The 20,790-nt window shown below is 41.5% G+C and overlaps 1 protein-coding gene across 5 annotated transcripts in view; it reads right to left on the reverse strand.

The window, feature by feature from the left end:
- GPC5 (glypican 5) overlaps window positions 1-20,790 on the reverse strand; it is a 1,329,555-nt gene that overhangs the window by 1,044,652 nt on the left and 264,113 nt on the right. For all 5 annotated transcript variants that reach the window (XM_084767670.1, XM_084767674.1, XM_084767672.1 and 2 more), the window contains exon 4: window positions 4,265-4,398. In XM_084767670.1, the coding sequence (XP_084623796.1) occupies window positions 4,265-4,398 (134 nt within the window). The remainder of the gene's footprint in view (window positions 1-4,264; window positions 4,399-20,790) is intronic.

The raw sequence follows: 20,790 nt of genomic DNA on the forward strand, positions 1-20,790 counted from the left end.
AACATCACTTTCAAACCTGAGTGCTTCCTTCTACAAACTAACTTTACCTTCATTTGGAATTAAAGGCATGTACCAACACACCTGGACCTAAGCTTTTCTTTACCTGATACTTGCTCTTTACCAGGCTGGCCTTGAACTCAGTTCTATTTGCTTCTGTCTCCTGGATTAAAGACTTGTTTGTATTCCAGCAGGACCACATAGACCTAGGAGATCTGTGGATATCATCTCTTGCCAGCCAGATCACATCGACCTATTTGGACAGGTGCTTTCTTGCCAGAATGGCCATGTTCTGAATAAACGCTCTTCTACAATAGCACACCTTACTTTTTCATGCTTCTCTTTTATCACAGTATTTTTTTTCTAAATGGAAACATGTTCATTGCTTCTGTTACACAATATTCCAGGTTTTATATATCATGGTCTTGTTTTTTTTTTTTATTATGGGCATATGGTTTGCCTTTCTTAGGAGCCATTGAGTAATCAGTAATACCTCCTGTGGATAGGAACAAAAGTTTCTTGTGTAGACTATCTAGAAATGTAGACAATAGTATATATGGTACAGGTGAGATTAACAGATGAAACAGCTTTTGTGACAACATGGTAGTTGTAGACCATAGGGCAATCAGAAGATGGAAAAGCTGATACTATCAGTGGACATCCAGAAATTAGGCTCAGAAGAGTCTATAGATATATAGCAATAAATCAACAACATATTTGAAGAAACTCCAATTACAACCCAACCACAAGATTATAAACCCTATTTGGAAAAGCATACCGTACAATATGTGGTGAATAAGAATCCTAAAGTAAGTTGTAAAATTTTGCAAAGTCCCTCAAAGGAAAGTTATCATAGTAATAAATACAATGAGAAAGCATGAGTCAGAGCAAGCTCTGATTCACAACTGCAGCCTCATTCAAGTGCACACAGACATTACCTTTGTGCAAAATCTGAACGAGGGGTTAGGTGGCAAAACAACATCAGTAAGGAAAGGATATAATTGATGTAGTTATGGATGTATAATTAAATATTGATATTCTATGGATATAATATATCTATAATAATTATATGTATAATTATATATCATATCAATAATTAATATTTATACAATTTATACGATCTGAATAGTAGACGGCTTGTTAGAAACACAGGACAAGCAATCTGCATGATTCATACCAACTAGTTTTATTTAAATCTGTTCTATAACCTTTAGCCTAAATCAGCTTAGTTTTACTAGCAAAACATGTTAAGGATTTGATTTTCTTAAGGTTTGCAATGGGTAGCATGAGTAGTAAAATATTCTTGAACTTTAACACTTAAGCTTTTTAGCTGGGTTTTATTGTAAGACTCTCTGTTGCTAAAATATACTTAGTTTTTTTCTTCGAGGCAAGATTTGTGTGTGTAGCCTTGGCTGTCCTGGACTTCTTTTGTAGACCCGGCTGGCCTCAAACTCAGGGATCTGCCTGCCTCTGCCTCCTTGAGGGGTGGAATTAAAAACTGCACTGCCATGTGTGGCTTAATACACTGATTTTTTTTAAATGCATGAGAGTGACTGTTATTCTTGCATTGAAGATGATTTGAGAGAAAAAAATTTATACACATAATACCAGTTCAAATTAGCTACTAGCAGATAGCCAACAGCGGCTAAATATTGATCCTATATCTATAGTCCACATGAACAGAAAGAGGCAATTAGGTGTGCTGTGACCAAAAGGAAAGAATCCAGATGATGAAGAATACAAAAAGACACAGATCTATCCACCTGCAGAAAACCCAAGTTCAAGCAGATCAAAGACCTCAGCATAAAACCAGATGCAGTGAACCTTACAGAAGAGAATGTGGAGAATACCCTTGAGCACATTGGCACCCCAGACAACTTCCTGAAGAGAACACCAATCGCACAAGCACTAGGAACAGCAATTAATAAATGGGAAGACCTCATGATACTGAAAAGCTTCTGTAAGCAAAGGACACTGTCAATAGGAAAAAATGACAGCCCACATATTGGGAAAAGACCTTCATCAACCCCACATCTGACAGAGGCCTAATAACCAAAATGTACACAGAACTGAAGAAACTAGACTTCCACAAACCAACCAATTAAAAATTAGGGTGCAGAGGCAAACAGAGTTCTCAACAGAGGAACATTGAGTGGCCGAGAAACACCTAAAGAAATGCTCAATGTCCGTAGTCATCAGGAAAATGCTAATCAAAACAACTCTGAGATTCCATCTTACACCAAGCCGAATGGCTAAGATAAAAAATTCAAGTGATAGCACGTGCTGGCAAGGATGTGGAGAAAGGGGAACACTCATTCATTTCTGGTGGGAGTACAAACTTGAACAACCACTTTGGCAATCAATCTGGCACTTTCTCAGAAAATTGGGAATAGTGCCATCTCAAGGCCCAGCTATATCACTCCTGGGCATATACTCTAAAGATGCTCCGCCATACAACAAGGACATTTGCTCACTTATGTTCACAGCAGCTTTATTCGTAATAGCCAAAATCTGGAAACAACCTAGATGTCTCTCAACTGAAGAATGGGTAATGAAACTGTGGTACATTTACACAATGGAATATTATTCAGCTATTAAATGCAAGGAAATCTTAAAATTTGCAGGCAAATGGATGGAGCCAGAATTGATCATCCTGAGTGAGGCAACGCAGACCTAGAATGGTTAAATCCTTACGTATAAGTGGATGCTAGCCCAACATAGATATCCTCTGAGAAATTCTACCCAGTGGGAGATCAGAAAAGATGCTGGGACTGGCAGCTGGGTTCTGGGCAGAGCAACTGAGAGTGGCATAGAAGAACGGAGGAATGGAAGGACCCAGAGGGTTCAGAGGCCCCACAAGAGACTGTCAAGGCTGGCGGATATGGACCCAGGAGGACCTTCTCAAATTTTTACACCAACCAAGGACAAAGCATGCCATGAACCTTGATGCCAGTGACAGCTCATTCTGAATGGTTGTGGGTGGAATGGAGACTGCCTCTGCTATGAACCGCAGTACCCCCAATTTAATCACTTCCCCCAGGTGGGGATGCCCGGTGGGCACACAGAGGAAGAGGATGTAGGGTATATGGATGAGACCTGATAGGCTGTGGTCATATGGTGTGGGAGAAGGTCCCCTTCTGTCAGACGTCTAGGGGAGGAGAATAGGATGGAAGAGGGAGGGACAGAGGGAACGAGAAGTTACAAGTGAGGAGATAACAGTCAGGATGTAATCTGAATAAGTTATAATACATTTTTTAATTAATAAAAAAAGAAAAAACTGATATTGTATTGAGAAAGTTGTAGATTATCTAAAATATTCAATATTATTATCTGAACTAATAAATACATAAAATTCTGAATTTAGGTTCAATTTAGATGATAGTGACAGAGAAACCACTATTTTCTAGGTAGTACACAGTAAACTAAATATTAAAAATATTTTCGTATAGTTTGAGTAACTTTTCATATTAAACATTAATTATCAACCAAAGGGATTCTAGGTTTCCATTTGCCTGCTGAAATAGTGACAGCCATAGTTAGTCACAATCTGCTAAACGCTTACCAGTGGCCGTTTTTACCATTGCAGTTAAATTGTAGTGAAGTTTTATATTTTACCTCTGTATTTAAAGAATTCTAATTCTTCAGAAATACAAATCACGTGGTATGATAGTACTTTTCTAAACAGTTAAAGACTCATCACTAGCTGTCTGTAGAAACCAGATTGCAGTTAACTGAACTCAGTTAATGTAAGGCATTCAATCCTCAGTTAAATGCACAATGGTCATGTGTTTCCGGATCTGCCCTAATATGAAAATAATTCCTAGAGTCACAAAAGACCTTATTGGTCTTGCAAGATGAATTTATCTTCCAAATCAATGGGAAAGGTTGAGCCACTGAATTCAAATTTTTTATCTGTTTATATATATATGTGTATATATTGCCTGTTTGTCTATGTGCCACATATGTGCAGGTGTCCACAGAGACCAGGAGGAGTTTCAGGTGCCCTGAAAGGACAGTTATAGGTGGTTGTGATCAGCCTGGTGTGGGTGCTGGGAACCAAACCCAGGTCCCCTGTAAGAGCAACCAAGCACTCTAACATTGAAGCACTTCTCCAGCCCACAAGCCACTGCACTTTAAATAAAGTAAAATGGCTCTTGATCTTTCTTCCATACTACCTTTGGGCCTATTTAATGAGCACATTCTAGTCTCTTGTAGAATCAATGGCTTACTTTCTTTTCTCTTTCTGGTTGTAAAACTAATGTCTTACTTTCTTCTGTTGGCAAGTGTCTCTTCACCGTTCCTTGTGGAGATCTTCATCCCATGCTTCTCCTTGCTTGGATCAAAAGTACAGCGGGGACTCTGCGTTGGTGTCCTCACTGGATGGCCACAAATCTTACTCACCTTTCAAAGAGAAAACATCAGAAGGCAGTTACAAACCTGCTCCTGCTTTTCTGAGAATGCAACCTTGCATAGGCCATGAAACATGATATGATCACCCTGAGATGTCAACATTAGCTTTCATTATCTATAATGCTTGAGGATTTTTTTATCAGTGAGAATCAATGTATCTGAATACAGTGGCAATGATGCTAAAATAGTTCTATGCATATTGATACGGGCTGCAATATACATGGAAACCCTATACAGAAATAAATGAAAATTAAAAACTAAATTTCTGGTATAATAGGACCGTTTGCTCCAAATACATGTACATCACTCTTTACATTTGGGTAAGATAATACAATTTGGTGCTGAATGTGCACTCGTTCTTAATGAGCACTAAGAATAAAGGTATATATCTTTATAGTGTTTCCTTCCGGTCTTCTGAGAAAAGACAATGAGTGTTGTTCTTTGGCATTCACAGAGGGAAGCTAGGCCACAACAGTGGTAGACACGCATTTTATTACGAGGTTGCATTCCCAACCTGACAGTGGCTTTTTATTTTGAGGCGAGGTCCCAAGTTACCCAGGCTGCCCTTGAACTTTCTCTTCTCCTGCCTCACCCTCCAAAGTAACCAGGATGGTGGGCCTGTACCGCCACGTCTCACTCACAATGAGTACATATAAAATTGTATAATAGAATACAATCTCTAGGACAGCCAGAGTTACACAGAGAAAGTCTGTCTCAAGAACCAAACCAAAATAAAACAAAATACTTGATTGCTTTTTAGATACTCTTCTAGCAATGATTATTTACATAGTTTATATAATTATTACTAGAAAATTGACTTAGAACCTAGTGTAACAAAACTCATGTGATAATATGTAGATGAAGAGTAAATAGCTTGAAACAAACACAAGCACACTGTGCTAGAATCAGGAGGCCTTATTTCTTTTTCTAATGCTTCTTTTTAGTTCTGAGTCCTTAAAAAATATGGCAAACCCCCTTTGAACTTGATGATATAATGCATAAAATGAAAATGTTGGATTATTTCAAAGATCTCATAAAATCCTGTTTAATTTTTCTGTATTGGGAATATTAACCTGATTATGCATATAGTTTCTGTCCTTCCACATTTATTTTACTTCTAACATTTGTGAAGCTCCTGTGCTAAACTTGGAGAGAGAGATAAGACACGTGGCTTCTGCCTCAACAGGGTTACAACCTAGAACAGAATGCAATCCTCCAAGTCATCCAAAGGCAAACTGGCTTCATTAAAAAAGGGAAAATATCACTGGCTTTGATGTTAGGGGTCTTTGTAGATGGACTTAAGAACTGAATTAAAACATGGTGAACATTATGACATAATGAGTGTTTACGGTAATTTTGTTGTTTGGGGAAAAAAAGAAAAAAAGAAAAAAAAAGTAGGTCCAGGGATGATGTCTTCTGGGTATGTTTTGCTATGAGAAGAGTATCCCCAAAAGGTACTCAGTTGTAATGTATGAGACTTTGAGCGTCTCTCACGAAAGGGCATCTTGATATGTGTTTCTATGCAAACTACTTGTAAATGACCGTTTACTGAATACATGATGGCAACTGCTGGAGAGCTAACTGCATACAGGTGAAGTGAATTCACAGGTGTAAAGCAGCCACTGCAGTTCTTCTGGACAGAAGCCGCTGCAGGACCACATTAACACCAGCAGCTGTGGTGCAGACGCACAGCAAACAAACAGGCAGTTGAGTTGTATTTGAGGTGCTTAATGAAATGCTTCAGGGATCTTTCTAGCAAGTCAAGGATGAGCTGGGAGCTTTGAAAGACATAAAAATCAAATACAAATGTTTCAAAAAAGTCAAACAAGAGGAATGCAACAACTTACATAACATATCTTGTGTATGAGTACATTTTTTAAAGAAAACACAGCACGGGGCATAGCATGAGGTGGAAATGCCATATGATTTGGATTTCAAGGTAAAAAAAAAACTTGCAGGACCAAAATTCCAAGCACAAAATTCATATTTGCACATCATTACAAAAAGGATAATGGCCAGAGTATGAAAAGCAGGCCTGCAGAGAAATGTTAGGACCCAGAGTCAGGAGCAGAGAGAAGCCAAATAAATAACCTTAAAGAATCATTTGAAAGCCATCTCAGAGCACAGAGTATTGATGAAGAGAAAGCAAACCCTAATGTGGGGAGGCATAGAAAACATGGGGCCGATGAAGAATGTGACTACAATTTTGTTTCACCTGGAAAGAAAGGGTTTGGATAGGAAACACAAGAAAATTATGCTGGAAGAATAGTTTGGAGGCGGATCTCAGGGAAATTTCGCAAGGCTAAGAATGTGTGTTTATTACCTAAAAGGCCCGGCTGTTTGCAGAGTTGAACAGTAAAATTCAGAACTTGGAATTTTCCAAATGGACCAGATAGCACTGCATACATTTAAGTAGATTGAAAAATGTCTAATAATCGTAGAAATGTAATTAGAAACTACTGGTATTCCCAAGAGGAAAAATAATTCTGGAGTTGAGTGTGCATAGACTGCAGGCAGAAGTAAAACCAACTGGACTTGGGAAAGGATATTTCAAGTGAAAAGCAAGGCCAAGGTTTTAAAAAGCTCAAAAGAAACTTTAGTCCCTGGGGCTTAAAAGTATTGATAGTGGAGTGTAAATATATTAGCTAGGTGCTAAAATGGAAAGAAAGGAGAATCGTTGTTGTCAACAACCACTAGTAACAGGAACCAAGGAGGATGATGGGAGTTGGTGGCGGGCATGTCTGGAGGTACTATGGGATATTTTCAAAGTAATCATGATCCACTGTGACTGGCTACAGTGCCTTGAGGCAAAATGAAGCATGAATCTTCTAGGAATCTGAGTTTTCTCTTTCCTAGATTTGAGGAGGGCTGGGCAAACGACTTTCAATGTGCACGTAGAGAGAAATATTATCTCACACTTTCCCTCCCATGTTAGAATCAAAACCATATCTTCTATTGAACTGTTTTCTAGGTAGGAATATGGATGGACAGCTAAAAAATATCAGCCTAACATGATCTTTATCCTCATTCTTTCTGCGTTGATTGTAGCTACAAATGAAAATGCATGAGGCAAAAGCTTACAGAATAGCCTCAATTGTATCCAAAGACACCAGTAGACACAGAGATTCCAATAACGGCGGGTGAATTTTAAAGACCTCGTGTTTCTTGACTTTCTGTCAGGGAGCTCAGCTTCACATTTTATTGAAAGGGAGCAGAAAACCACCTGGTAGCAGGGCATTAGGCTGCCACCTTCGCTCCCCTGAGGTGAGCCAATTTGGGTGGTACATTTCAATACTTATATCTTCTTCCTATTGAAAAAAAAATCTTCACAGTTCTGTTGACAATTTCTCATCTTTGCCTTATACTGCAATTTCCTCCTTTTCTTCCTCCCTGGTCTCTCTACTGTTCTCCCCTGTAATCAGTCTGAAGTGTCTTGAAAAAAATTGTTTTCTTCTGTAATGCTTATCAACTTGCGCTTTATGTTCCAACCCTGGCTTCCCACTGATTTTCAAGTTCCCATTTCACCTTGAAATGACTCTCACTTCCTAAGCCATATCACTTCTCCCATTCCAATCAAGTGTGTGTTTCAAAAACTTCTTGTAACTTAGCCGACTTTCCCATTTTCAATATAACTGTGTAAACACATGCAAAGTGTAAAGTCATCAACAGCTACCAACCACCTCCATTGGTCTGCCTGTACACTTACTCTTATTCAAGCCTTAAGACCATCAAGGATTTCTACTGATCATCTTAAGATAGTTGCAAAGAGCTTTGTTTTCGTTTCACTCCCATTAGCAGAGTCCTGGCTCCCTAACAATGACAGTCTGAGGAAGTAAAATAATAATAGTACAAATCAAAGATTTGTTGGCTCACTGGTTAAAATGCTTGCCGTACATGCATGGGGACCAGAACCTTGTTTCCCAGAATGCACATCTATGTCAGCTGGACAGGGCTGACCTCCTGAAATGCCAGTGCCCAGGAGACAGAGACAATGAATCTCCAGAGCAAGGCTGCTAAGCAGAGGATCCAGGCAAGCTCTGGGTCCAACTGGGAAACCCTGATTCAATTAGTGGGATGAAGAGTAATTAGGGAAGACTCCCAACATCAGCACCAGGCCTCCGCATGCACATATGCGTGCCTACCTGCACAGAGGTGCACCCTCCATGCAAACATACAAATGAACTACTGATACATTTGCATGAGCAAAAATAACACAAGTTGAACAGCAACTTTTAAAGAATACATAAAACTTGAAATTAAAAAGTAGATGCACTATGTATGATTATTAAATACAGCAAAGAAACAGTTCCCAGCAGCTTGCATGCTGAATGCTGCTGCCTTAACTTGGGAAATATTACATAAGGAATGACTCTAATATTCATGAGACTAATAATAAAATATGAAACACTACAGCGTTTTATCATATATTTTGTTCCATTGTGTGAAAAGCTGCTTTTAGGTGTCTGAAAGGAGACAGATAGGTGGCTTCCAATGAGTTTAGTTTTCATGCCTCCTGCCCTTGTGATTTAAAGACATACCGTCTTAAAGAGAAAGGCCACCAGAATCAGACTATCTTCTCCAAACAGAGGTAAATCCACCATCCTAGCTTCATTCCCTAAAACCAAGGACCCATAAAGAGCAGGAGTGAGGGGAGGGAGAAGTCACTCACTCTGGGGCCACAATGATTTGGCTGTAGGTGGAGGTCCTACAGGCAATGAGAAAGGAGACGCAAACTGTGGGCAGCTTTATCATGGTGACTAGGAAGAAGAGCAAAGAGCCAGATCTAAAGGAATCCGGACAAAGCCTAGTTTATGTAAATCCCTCTTGGAAAGACTGGTTGTTTTTCTTTTAAATGTCTATTTTTGGGGTAATTTCTAAAAAGTAGCTTTAAATGGCATGATAGAGGGTACTGTTTGTTTTGAATTTTTTTTTAATGGCTGTGGATGAGCAGACCCACCTATTTAAAGCCAAAGCATAACAAAATTACAAAACGTAGAGAATGTAAGGTTTACAAATAAAATCTATCAGAAGAAGAAAGGTAAAAACTATACTAAATGCCTCCTGTTCCACAAAATATGACTGAAAAGAAGGGTGTTCAGCATTTCCATCAATGCCATGTAAAACAGGAACATGAAATATGATTACCGAATCCCATCCTAAACTATGTTAGTAGCACTGTGCCAACAAGGTAGACACTATTCATACCTTCAAAGTCTAAATAAACACACAAGCCCAGAAGAGAAAGATTTTAAAACTAAAAACCATTAACAACGCTTTAAAATTTGTGAATATTGAATATTATAACAGTGAAATTTATGTAGAAAGTCAAAAAATCACTGAAAACCCATAAAACACAGTCTTTAAGTATGTTTTATCCATAACAGAATGTGAATCTCCACAGGTGGCCTGTTCACGGAGGACAAGCAACACAGCGATGTTAAAGCTACAGAAGGAAGACGACCTGCTGCGTCAGAGGATAGCTGATGCCCACTTTGAATTTTTTCCCAGAGTATAAAGTAAGGTGACTCTAACAGGGGTCATGGGGACTGAAGAGGACACCCTTTAACTAGACATCACTCCTAGTGGAGGGAGGGGAACACCAACACAATCACAAAAACTTTGTCCCAAAAGTTACCCTGCTTACAAATTGTGCAGGGATAAAGATAAAGCGGAGATTGAGGGAAAGGTCGAATCAATGCCTGGCCCAACTGGAGACTCACCCTATGGCAGAGAGTGAACCCCTGACACAAACACACTTCTATGCTTGCAGACAGGAGCCTAGCATAACTCTGAAAGGCTCCACCCAGCAGATGATCCAAAACAGATGCTGAGACTCATAGCCAAACAGTGGGTGGAGTGCAGGGAGTCTTGTGGAAGAGTGGGAGAGTGGGAGAGTGGGAGAGTGGGAGAGTGGGGGGAAGGAGAGGAGAAAAGGAGCTGGAGGTGACAGGAGCTCTACAAGATGACCAATGGAGCCAACTACCCAGGGCCCAGAGGGGCTTGCAGAGACTAAAGCACTAAGCAAGGACCATGCATGGACTAGACCCAGACCCCCTCACACCTATATACCTGATTGGCAGTTCAGGCTTCATGTGGGTCCCCTGGTAAAGGAAACAAGGACTGTCTCTGACATGGACTCTGATACCTGCTTTTTACTTCCCCCTGGTGGGGCTGCCCCACAAGACCACAGGGGAAGAGGATGGGCTCAGTCCTAATGAGACCTGATGTGCTGGGGTATGTTGGTGGTGGGGATGCCCTTTCCTGAGGAGTAGAGGAGGGGGAGGGGGAGAAGGAGGGTGGGAGCAGGAGGAGAAGAGGAAGGGAGCTATGATGGGAATGTAAGTAAATAAATAAATAAATTTAAGAATAAGAATACAGCAAACCAGCAGAGGGAGCCTCTGCATTCCGATCCTCTTTGACATCATTAATTACACTTACGTATGAGTCTATTTAAAATCCTATACTTTTCCATAAGAATTGGGCAACAGAAGGACCTGGAGGGGACAGGACTCCATAAGGAGACCAATGGACTGAACAAATCCAGGCAGGGGGTGGGTGTGGGGAGGGGTGCTGCAGAGACTGATGCACCAACCAAAGACCATGCATGGTGAGGACCTAGACCCTCTGCTCAGATGAAGAAGATAGACAGCACAGTCTCCTTGTGGGTCCCATAATACAGAGAATAGAGGCTACCTTTGGTGCCTACTCTTTGATCGTTTCCCCCTGGTGGGGTCGCCTTACCAGGACACAGAGGAAAAGGATGCAGGCAGTCCAGATGAGACTTGATAGGCTGAGTCAGATGACAGGGGAGGAGGTCTCCCCTTTCTGAGAACTAGGGGAAGGAAGGAGAGGGTACGAGAAAGAGAATGGGAGAGCATATGTGGGATTGGGAGGTGATGAAGGAGGAGACTATAGTTGGTTGTAAAGTGAACAAATAAATAATAAAATAATAAAAAATAGAAGCCGGGCGTAGTGGCGCACGCCTTTAATCTCAGCACTTGAGAGGCAGAGGCAGGTGGATCGCTGTGAGTTCGAGGCCAGCCTGGTCTACAAAGTAAATCTAGGTCAGCCAAGGCTATACTGAGAAAGCCTGTCTCAAGAAACCAAAATAAACAAATAAATTAATTAAAAATAATAATAAATAAATAATAAAATTGCATACTATAAGTCTTTAAGCAATATCCAGCCTGTCTGCTAAAGTAAATATGTGTCTTTACCTGAAATCTTCACAAAATTCCAATCATATATGAAAACCAACTAGACATGTGCTCAGGGAGGAATGCAGTGTCAGCCTTAGTCATTGGGCAATGTCCTCTACCTCAGCTACTGTACTCTGCAACCCACATTTTCCTTCCTCTGTGCTCTCTGGCAACCCCTCCCGATCTGTCTGCCTTCCTTGCTTGTCTCCTCCCTTCCTTTCTTCTTTACATCACACATCACTCAGTTCTAGTTACAGCCACAAATCTGTTTCATGAGTTCCTGGGATTGAAAGCCAATTAAAGACATTTTAGTCCCTGTTTAACTACACAAAGCTCAATGCTGATCAATAAAGTGAGCAACTATTACTCATAAGGTTATTATTCTAATAGATGAGACCATGTCAATAAACCTACTTTCAGAAACCATATTCTTGTGAGAAAGCAAAAATTAAACTTTACCCACCCCCTCTCTGAGTTGTTGAGACTCTTTCTCAATAGCCCTGGCCTTGATGGAAGCAGCCTTCCAGAATTTGAAGGCTCCACTCTGTTGTGAGCATCCCCTCAAATTCTGCTTCCTGCGTTGGTTGGACATGTGACCACCCAGCTTGCTGCTTCAGCCACCATTGCTGGCCTGCTGCCGTGCTTCAAAACCATGATGGTGATGGACTTGTATCCATCTGGAACTTTAAGTGCAAACTACCCTGGCCTTCTATAGCCTGTCCCTGTCATGGTGCTTTATCACAACAATAGGAAAGTGAGTAACACGATGTTATCCTGTTAAATAGGATTGTTGGACGTATGATGGGTAGGGGAGAATCTTCATCTAGGTGATCGAGAATGAACTACATAAAAAACAGTCTTAAATTGCGCCCTGGGTGGAGTGAGGAAGCAATGCTGAAAGCTGCAGGGAGAAGCTTCAGTTTATAGAGAAGTAAAACTGGAACAGCTCTGAGATAGATGGCAGAAGGCACCCACATAGAACAGGGAGGAGGGTGCCACACCCCACATCTCCCCCTATGTTCTGGCAGTGTGTGAGTTTGTGTCACCATTGAACAGTTTTGAACATGATGATAGCCTGAGATAGTTTATCTTTTAAGTTATCCCTGGCCAGAGCTAAAAAGACGGCCCCACGAAGGGACCAGGACCAAAGTCTGGATGACAGAACCATAATCTCAGTACATGGGAGGTGACACAGACACAAGCTGTGGAGTTAGATGAACTGAGCAGCCATGTTCTGTTTCAGTAAGACACTGGCTCATAGTGGAGTTTTAGTGTAGAACATGGCTGCTCTGGCAAGACCTTCTAGGTCTGTGTGACCCAGCTGGAACATAAACACACCTTTAATCCAGGAGACAGAGGCAAGCAGATCTGAGGCTCAAGGCCAGCCTAGTATAAAGCAAGTGTCAGGTAAAAAAAAATCTTAGCTCAATCCATTTATCCACAAATTTCGGGAATTCTTTGTTTTTAATAGCTGAATAGTATTCCATAGTGTATATGTACCACAGTTTCTTTATCCATTCTTCTATTGAGGGACACTTAGGCTGTTTCCATGTTCTGGCTATTATGAATAAGGCTGCTATGAACATGGTTGAGAAAATTTTCTTGTTGTGTGCTGGAGCATCTTCTGGGTATATTCCAAGGAGTGGAATAGTTGGGTCTTGAGGAAGCCCTATTCCCATTTTTCTGAGATAGCACCAGATAGATTTCCAAAGTGCTTGCACTAGTTTGCATTCCCACCAGCAATGAAGAAGTGTTCCTCTCTCCCCACATCCTCGCCAGCATGTGGTGTCACTGGAATTCCCGAAATTTGTGGATAAATGGATTGAGCTAGAAATGATCATAATGAGTGAGTTAACCCAGAAGCAGAAAGACTCAAATGGTATATACTCACTTATATCTGCATATTAGCCCAAGGGGCATGTCCCATGAAAGCCTTCACTTACCAGGAAACTGAGACAGAGGGGAGGATATTCTAGTGGGACTCTAGAAGAGAGAAGCATGGGAGAATGGCAAAGTAGAAGGATCCAGAGGGTCCTAGAAGCCTACAAGTAGAACATTATGATAGGCAGATTTGGGTCCAGGGGTCCCGCTCAAACTAAGGCACCAGCCAAGGACAATACAGGCGGTAAACCTTAAACCCCTACCCAGATCTAGCCAATGGTCAGAACACTATCCACAGTAGAGTGGAGAGTGGGATATGACTTTCTCACATACTCTGGTGCCTCACCTTTACCGTGTCCCCTGGAGGGGGAGACCTGGTGGCACTCAGAGGAAGGACAGCAGGTTACCAAGAAGAAACTTGATACCCTATGAGCATATACAGGGGGAGGTAATCCCCCTCAGGAACCATAGGGGAGGGGAATAAGGGGAAAATGGGAGGGAGGGAAGAATGGGAGGATACAAGGGATGGGATAACCATTGAGATGTAACAAGAATAAATTAATAAAGGAGAAAAAAAATCTTAGGTTCAGGTGTGGTGGTACACGCCCTTAATATTAAATGAAGGTAAAGTTAAGTTTGTGGAAGGACGCACCCATGTTTGAAAGTGATGTCTAATTGAGTGGCAGAAAAAGTGACAAGTGAGAGAATGAATTGAAAGAATAGAATACACCAAACTCTCACTAGAAGAAAGGGGAAAGGAAAGCTACTTACAAGGGCAACACAGAGAATGAGGAGAGAGGAGGCAGTTTTACCGAGACAGTAATAGAAACAGGTTGCAGGTGAAGACCAAATGAGCTGGAGAATGAAAAGCAGCCAAAAGATTAGAGCAGATTGCTGAGTTAGTTTGAGGCCAAGCAGAGCAATTCAGAGGCCAAGAGAATAGCCAGACTGAGTAAATCAGATGAGAGAGGACTTTAGAGCCAGAACAGCTGAGTTGAACCAGCCAGCCCAGAGCTCAGAAAGAACAAGTAGGGGTGAGCTTATTACGCAGTAAGGCTCAGAGGTTGAAAAGGTTCTAGGCCTAGGTTAGATTGTAAAGAGGCTAGAAGCTTCCAGGACTAGGCCTAGTTATCAGACAGAGTCATTAAGCTTCCCAGAAAATAATTACCCCAGGATAAGTCTTTTCACACTGCCTCCATAACCAAAGGGCGAAATGGTCCCCAAACATACTTAACACCAAGTTCTCATCTCATAGGTCCATGTAGACACATGCACAAGCTCAGACACATGCATGCAAACTATAAACACATGCCCATGTACTGAGGCACACATACAAGCATGAATACACACAGGAGAGCATACTGCACATACATACATACAATATATAAAAAATACATCAAATGGCTATTTTATGCAGAGAAGTGTGGGCAGAGAACAAGACGATGACAGACAAGATGGAAAGAGTAGGTCCAGATGCAAGCTTTGGGTGTGTGTCAGTGAGAGGCTGCAGACAGTGGTGCAGGAGGACATAGCATTGGTAAAATGCCCACACATCCTAATGATGGAGACACCAGGACTTGAATACAGAATCCAATAGTTGAGTTCTAGTATCTTTTATATGAAGAGATAAGGCGAATTGAAGCGTCATTCCATAAGTGACTCCATAAAGTCAGTGAGAGGATTTAGAGGAGAAAGCAATTGTCCTTCCTGACCATGTATGCTTGCCTCCTGAAGAGTAAGATTCATCCAGGAGCAGGTGGCCATTATGGACAAAACTACAGGCTGAAGTCAGGGAGTATCTAAATGTGGTTATTTACTGTATGTGCATTTGAGAAAAGACAGACGCTAAAGACGCTTCCTAGGCACTCCAAGATTTAGAGATGGAGATAAAGGGAGAAAGACTGGAGAAAACACTTCCAAACAAGAAAGAATAAACAAACAAAACCCCCTCTAAATGCAGGCACACCCCTCTTAAACTTTATTTGGAATGGTAATAAATCTCAGAGGAGTGATTTGAATGAGAGTACTCCCCATCAGGCAGTGGTGGCTCATGCCTTTAATCCTAGGACTCAGGAGGCAGAAACAGGTGGATCTCTGAATTCAAGGCCAGCCCAGTCTACTGAGTGAGCTACAGAGAAGAGAAATCCTGTCTCTGTCTCTGTCTCTGTCTCTGTCTCTGTCTCTGTCTCTGTCTCTGTCTCTGTCTCTGTCTCTGTCTCTGTCTCTGTCTCTGTCTCTGTCTCTCTCTCTCTCTCTCTCTCTCTCTCTCTCTCTCTCTCTCTCTCTGTATCTGTCTGTCTGTCTCTCTTTCTCTGTCTCTCTCTCTCTCACACACACACACACACACACACGAAAGAAAAAAAAGAACAAAACACCAACAACCAAAACACGAACACAAAACCCCCACAATGGTTCCCATAGGCTCTTCACATTTAAACATTTGGTTCTCAGGTGGTGCTATTTGGGGAGGTCTCAGAGATGCCATTTTGCTGGAGGAAGCACATAACTGAGTTGAAGGGGGGACTTTTGAGATGTCAAAAAACTCAAACCAATTCCTTTGCTCTCTCTGCTTCCTGCTTGCAGTTCAGTTTTCATTCCTGCCACCGGGCACTGCTCCCCACATCCTTATCCCTCTGGAACCCTGAGCCCCTAAGAACCTCTTTCTAAAGCAGCCTTTGCCATGGTGGTCAGTTACAGCCATAGAAAAGTAACTCCTAACAGGGGGATACCATAAAACATCAAGGAAGAAGGACTTCTCATAAACAAAGAATAAATAGAACAAAAAGCTATTTTCTTAGAGTTACTATTGCTGTGAGGAAACATGACTAAAACAACTTGGGAAGGAAAGAGTTCATTTGGCTTACACTTCCACAGCACAGTTCATCAAAATAAGTCAGTCAGGAACTCAAACGGCAGGCACCTGGACACAGGAGCCGATGCAGAGCTTGGGAGGGATTCCGCTTACTAACTTGCTCAGCCTGCTTTCTTACAGAACCTAGGACCACCTGCCCAGGGATAACACAATGGGCTGAACCATGCCTTCTCAATCATAAATTAAGAAAATGGCCTATAGGCATGCCTGCAGCCGGTTCTCCTGGAAGCATTTTCTTAATTGAGGTTCTGTTCTTTCAGATGACTTTAGCTTATGCCAAGTTAACATCAAAACCCTTTACCAGCTTGACAAACATATCACCAGAAAGCCACAGCCTTTCACTTCTCTTCCATCCCTGAGATACCACATTGAAAATATTTAACTCTGAAAGTCCCACAGTCCTTAGAATTCAAATACATTAAAAGTTCAGTCCCTTTAAAATATCCAGTCTCTTTAAAATTCCAAAATCTCTTTTTAAAAGTTCAAAATCTCTCAACTGTGGGCTCTTGTAAAAATCAAATTCAAACCAGGCATGCCATATACCCTTTAATCTTAGCCCTTGGGAGGCAGAAGCAGGCAGATCTCTGAGTTTGAGGCCAGCCTGGTCTACAGAGTGAGTTCCAAGACATCAAGGACTACAGAGAAACTCTGTCTCAAAAAAACCCAAACAACAACAACAACAATAATAAATATAAATAGCATTAAAATTAAGTTAAATTCATTCTTCAAGAGGGAAGAACCAGGACACATTCATAATCAAATCAAAACAAAACCATACACCCAACAATGTGATTGTCACAGCGTACAATGCCTGGGATTCATTCACAATCTTTTGGGCCCCTACGAAGGAATTAGGTCACTTTTCCACTCTGCCCTATGTAGCACACACTGCTGGTCTTCTAGGCTCTGGCTGTCTGCAACTGGGCTGTACTTTCACCAACAGCTTCCCCTAAGCTCTCTCCAGGGACTCCAACCCTACTGCACAGTGCCAAACCTCAGCTGTTCACCACGACTCCAGTCATATCTTCAAAACCAGTACCACTTGGGTGCCTCTTACACCAAGTTTGGCTGCGAGCTCTGGAACACAGCTTCTGTGTGCTGACTCTCAGGAAAATCTCCAGAAAACTTCACCTCAGCAATGCTGGTCTCTTCTTTATCACCACTGAATTCTCAGTTCCAGCTGACCAGCGAGTATGCCAACAATGCAAAGGTTTCACTTCAGTAGTTCTGGCCTCTTGTTAGCCACAGCTGGTCCTTCAGCCCCACTTGACCAGAACCACAATATCTTAAATCAAAACAGCAAGCAGCCCTCATGGAGTCTTAAAACTCCCCTCTGAAACTTCACAGTCAGGCCTCCATCCTCTGCACTGCACTCGGCATTCTTATCTTCCAGGCTCCTACAAAACATCCCCGTGAGCTCTTTATACCCAATGGCTTTTCTAGTCCAAAGTTCCAATGTCCTTCCACAACCTTCCCCCAAACACATGTTCTCACTGTCCTGGTACCAACTTGTCTTTGTTAGGGCTAGTATTGCTATGATGAAATGCCATGACCAAAGCAACTTGGTAATGAAAGGATTTATTCAGTTTACCCTTCCATACCAGAGTTCATTGTCAAAGGTATTCAGGACAGGAGCTCTAGCAGGGCAGGCAGGAACCCGGAGACAAGAGCTGAGGCATGAGACATGCAGGGCTGCTAGATCTGATTTGATCTCCTTGGCTTGCTCAGCCTGCTTTCTTATATACTCAGGACCACCTGCTCAGGATTGGCACCACGCACAAAGGGCTGGGCCCTCCCCATCAATCACTAATTAAAAGAATGACCTACAGGCTTGCCTACAGCCTGATCTTATAGAGACATTTTCTTAATTGGGATTCTCTCCTCAAATGACTTCAGCTAGTGTCCTGTTGATATGAAACTATCCAGCGTAGCTGCTAAGAGCTGGAGTAATGTGGGGGATCAGGAACTGAGGGAAGCGGGGGGATGGCAATGGAGCCTATGGAGAATATTCAAACTACTGCACTGTCAAATGAGAAAAAGCACATTTGTGCCCTGAGAAGAGAACAGTCTCATTGGAGAGAAAGGGCAAATTGTTTACAAGAACACAAGAGAAAAAGTATATAGGAAAGACCACACAGGGGAAGCCAAGGTATTCATGGACTCAAAGCAAAGGAGACGTTTTGAGGGGCTTCTACAGAAGCCATGGAACCTAGTAACACCGTGCTTTGCTTTAAGACAAAGCATTTTAGAACACACTTGTACTTGACGGCAGACATTCACTTTCAGATAATTTGACCCACTATACTGCCATATGAAAATAATACAACATGGGGTTTTAGTGCTTTCATGGAATGCTAGAGCCAGTTAGACACTTAGTTCTAAAAATAAAGATGTCATTTTCTCCTTCTGTGGTCATCCACCGATGCTTAAAATTCCATATATATGTGGATTGGAGGTGGCACATCATAGAATACAGCCTAGAGAAAGAGATAAGTAAGTACAGGCTGGGAGGAGGCCAAGGGAAAAGAAGAATGAGACAATATGTATCCGATCTGACATTTCCATAAGATAGCATTATTTTGGAACTAATAATACAAGTCATTTACCTGGAATGGTGCAGGAGGCCGATCCAGAGGAGAGAGATTTGATAGAAGATTCCAAAGCCAGTTTAACTATTGGGCATTAGCTTGGAAAGTTGTGGTGGGGGATGAGAAATGGGTATAGGTGACCAATTAACTCTTCTGGAGACTCCAACAGTCTTGAGTATTGAAAGCTAAGTAATGGGAATACAGAGGCGGCTGACTGGACCCATTAGAGCCATTGGCTATGGCATATTTTAAGAGAAAATGTACCATTTGTTTTTGAGCAATTTGTTTTTAAACTTCGTTCATCTTTTGATACTTGTAAGATTAATACCATGTGGGTATAGGGTTGTTTGTTTGTTTGTTTGTTTTTTCCATCAATAAGCTGCATGGTTGTCAAAGCAATGCTAAGTAGAACAAGGCCTAGAATGTTCCATGCCTGGTCTCTAAACAGCTGATCTTCAAACAGTTTAGAACCTAGTTAGAGGAAGGGTTTCAACAGAAACTCCGGAAAGGAGCCTGTGTCTGTGGTGAATTAGAACGTCTGTGCTATGGAGAGACTGGAATTTTCAGGTCACATGCTAGTGTCCCTGTTTAGGTTTACTTCCAACCCTCCAGAACAGCCATCCCTTGCCTTCCTCTGTGTATGGACCAACATCTTGTGAGTTATAGGTGGAAACATTTTGGGATCCACTGGGCTCTATGACATTTATGGACTCATGAACTAGACAGAAGGACACACTACAAACTACTGAGCCCTGTCACAAAGGGAAAAGGGAGTAGTTAACCTGCTCAACCACAGTATCAAGGATGAAAACTGCCACAAAGAAGGAAGACAAACAACTGAGAATCAAACTGAAAGATTGTAACACACCCATCCATAAAAAGTTGCTCATGGTATTTATCAAAAGGAGTGAAAATCTTGAACTGACGAAGTCAGAATCTTAGAAAGGGATGAATAAATAAGAACTAAACAGGGACTGAATCTGAGGGATATGACTTTTCGCTCTTTTTGAAAACTGAAAGTCTGGAGATGCTTTAAAGATGAACAGCTGAAAGCAGAAAGCACCCAGGCTTTAGTGAGTGTCCTGGGCTCCCACCCACGCCTCCTGGTGGAATTCCTATCAGCTGGGAGTGAGCACTCAGCCTGACTTCCTTTCTAGCCAGCAATCTCCCTGCTCTAATTCTTACCTTGGGATCCAAGGTTAATCTTCCTGAAGCATGATTCTGATTACACTGCCTCTCTTACACAAAGCCCCTGGCCATTCCTCACATTTGCTAATGATACAAACCAAAGCATTTCATGTGAATTCATGGCTCAATCTTGAAATTTCCCAGCATTCCTCTTTAAACATTCTATGCTTCTGCTAAAATTGTGCTGCCTCCAGTCTGGTCTCCAGAGCTCCCTGGCACTCCTCTGTCTCTGCACTTTTCTTCTTTCCACCTTTCTAAATATTACCATCTTTCAAGTTTCTAGTAAAATATCACCTGAAAAATTAAACAGCCCTTGGTCTCTCAACTTCAGGTCAGTTACCAACCTTTTAAGCATTTGGCTTCTACATGCCCAAAAAGAATGGTACTTAGAAGTTTGAAAGTGTGATGTTAAAAATACTGTCTTTGGTTATGTTTTTGTGTTTCTTTTTCAATTATGAACAGCTATCAATCTGTCCCATTCAACACAGTTGATACAAATGAATACTAGAAACTAATGTTTTTGACTGCCTCAAATGATAACCCAGGGGACAATTTCAATGGCTTCTTTCATAGAGCACTCAGTGTGCCACATTCTTTCTTTCTGTTTAATACAATGACAACTTTTTGGATTTTTTCTGTCTTCTTTTTTCACATC

Source organism: Acomys minous (genome assembly GCF_964271855.1).
Source record: "Acomys minous genome assembly, chromosome: 18".
In the NCBI taxonomy this organism is placed as follows: domain Eukaryota; kingdom Metazoa; phylum Chordata; class Mammalia; order Rodentia; family Muridae; genus Acomys; species Acomys minous.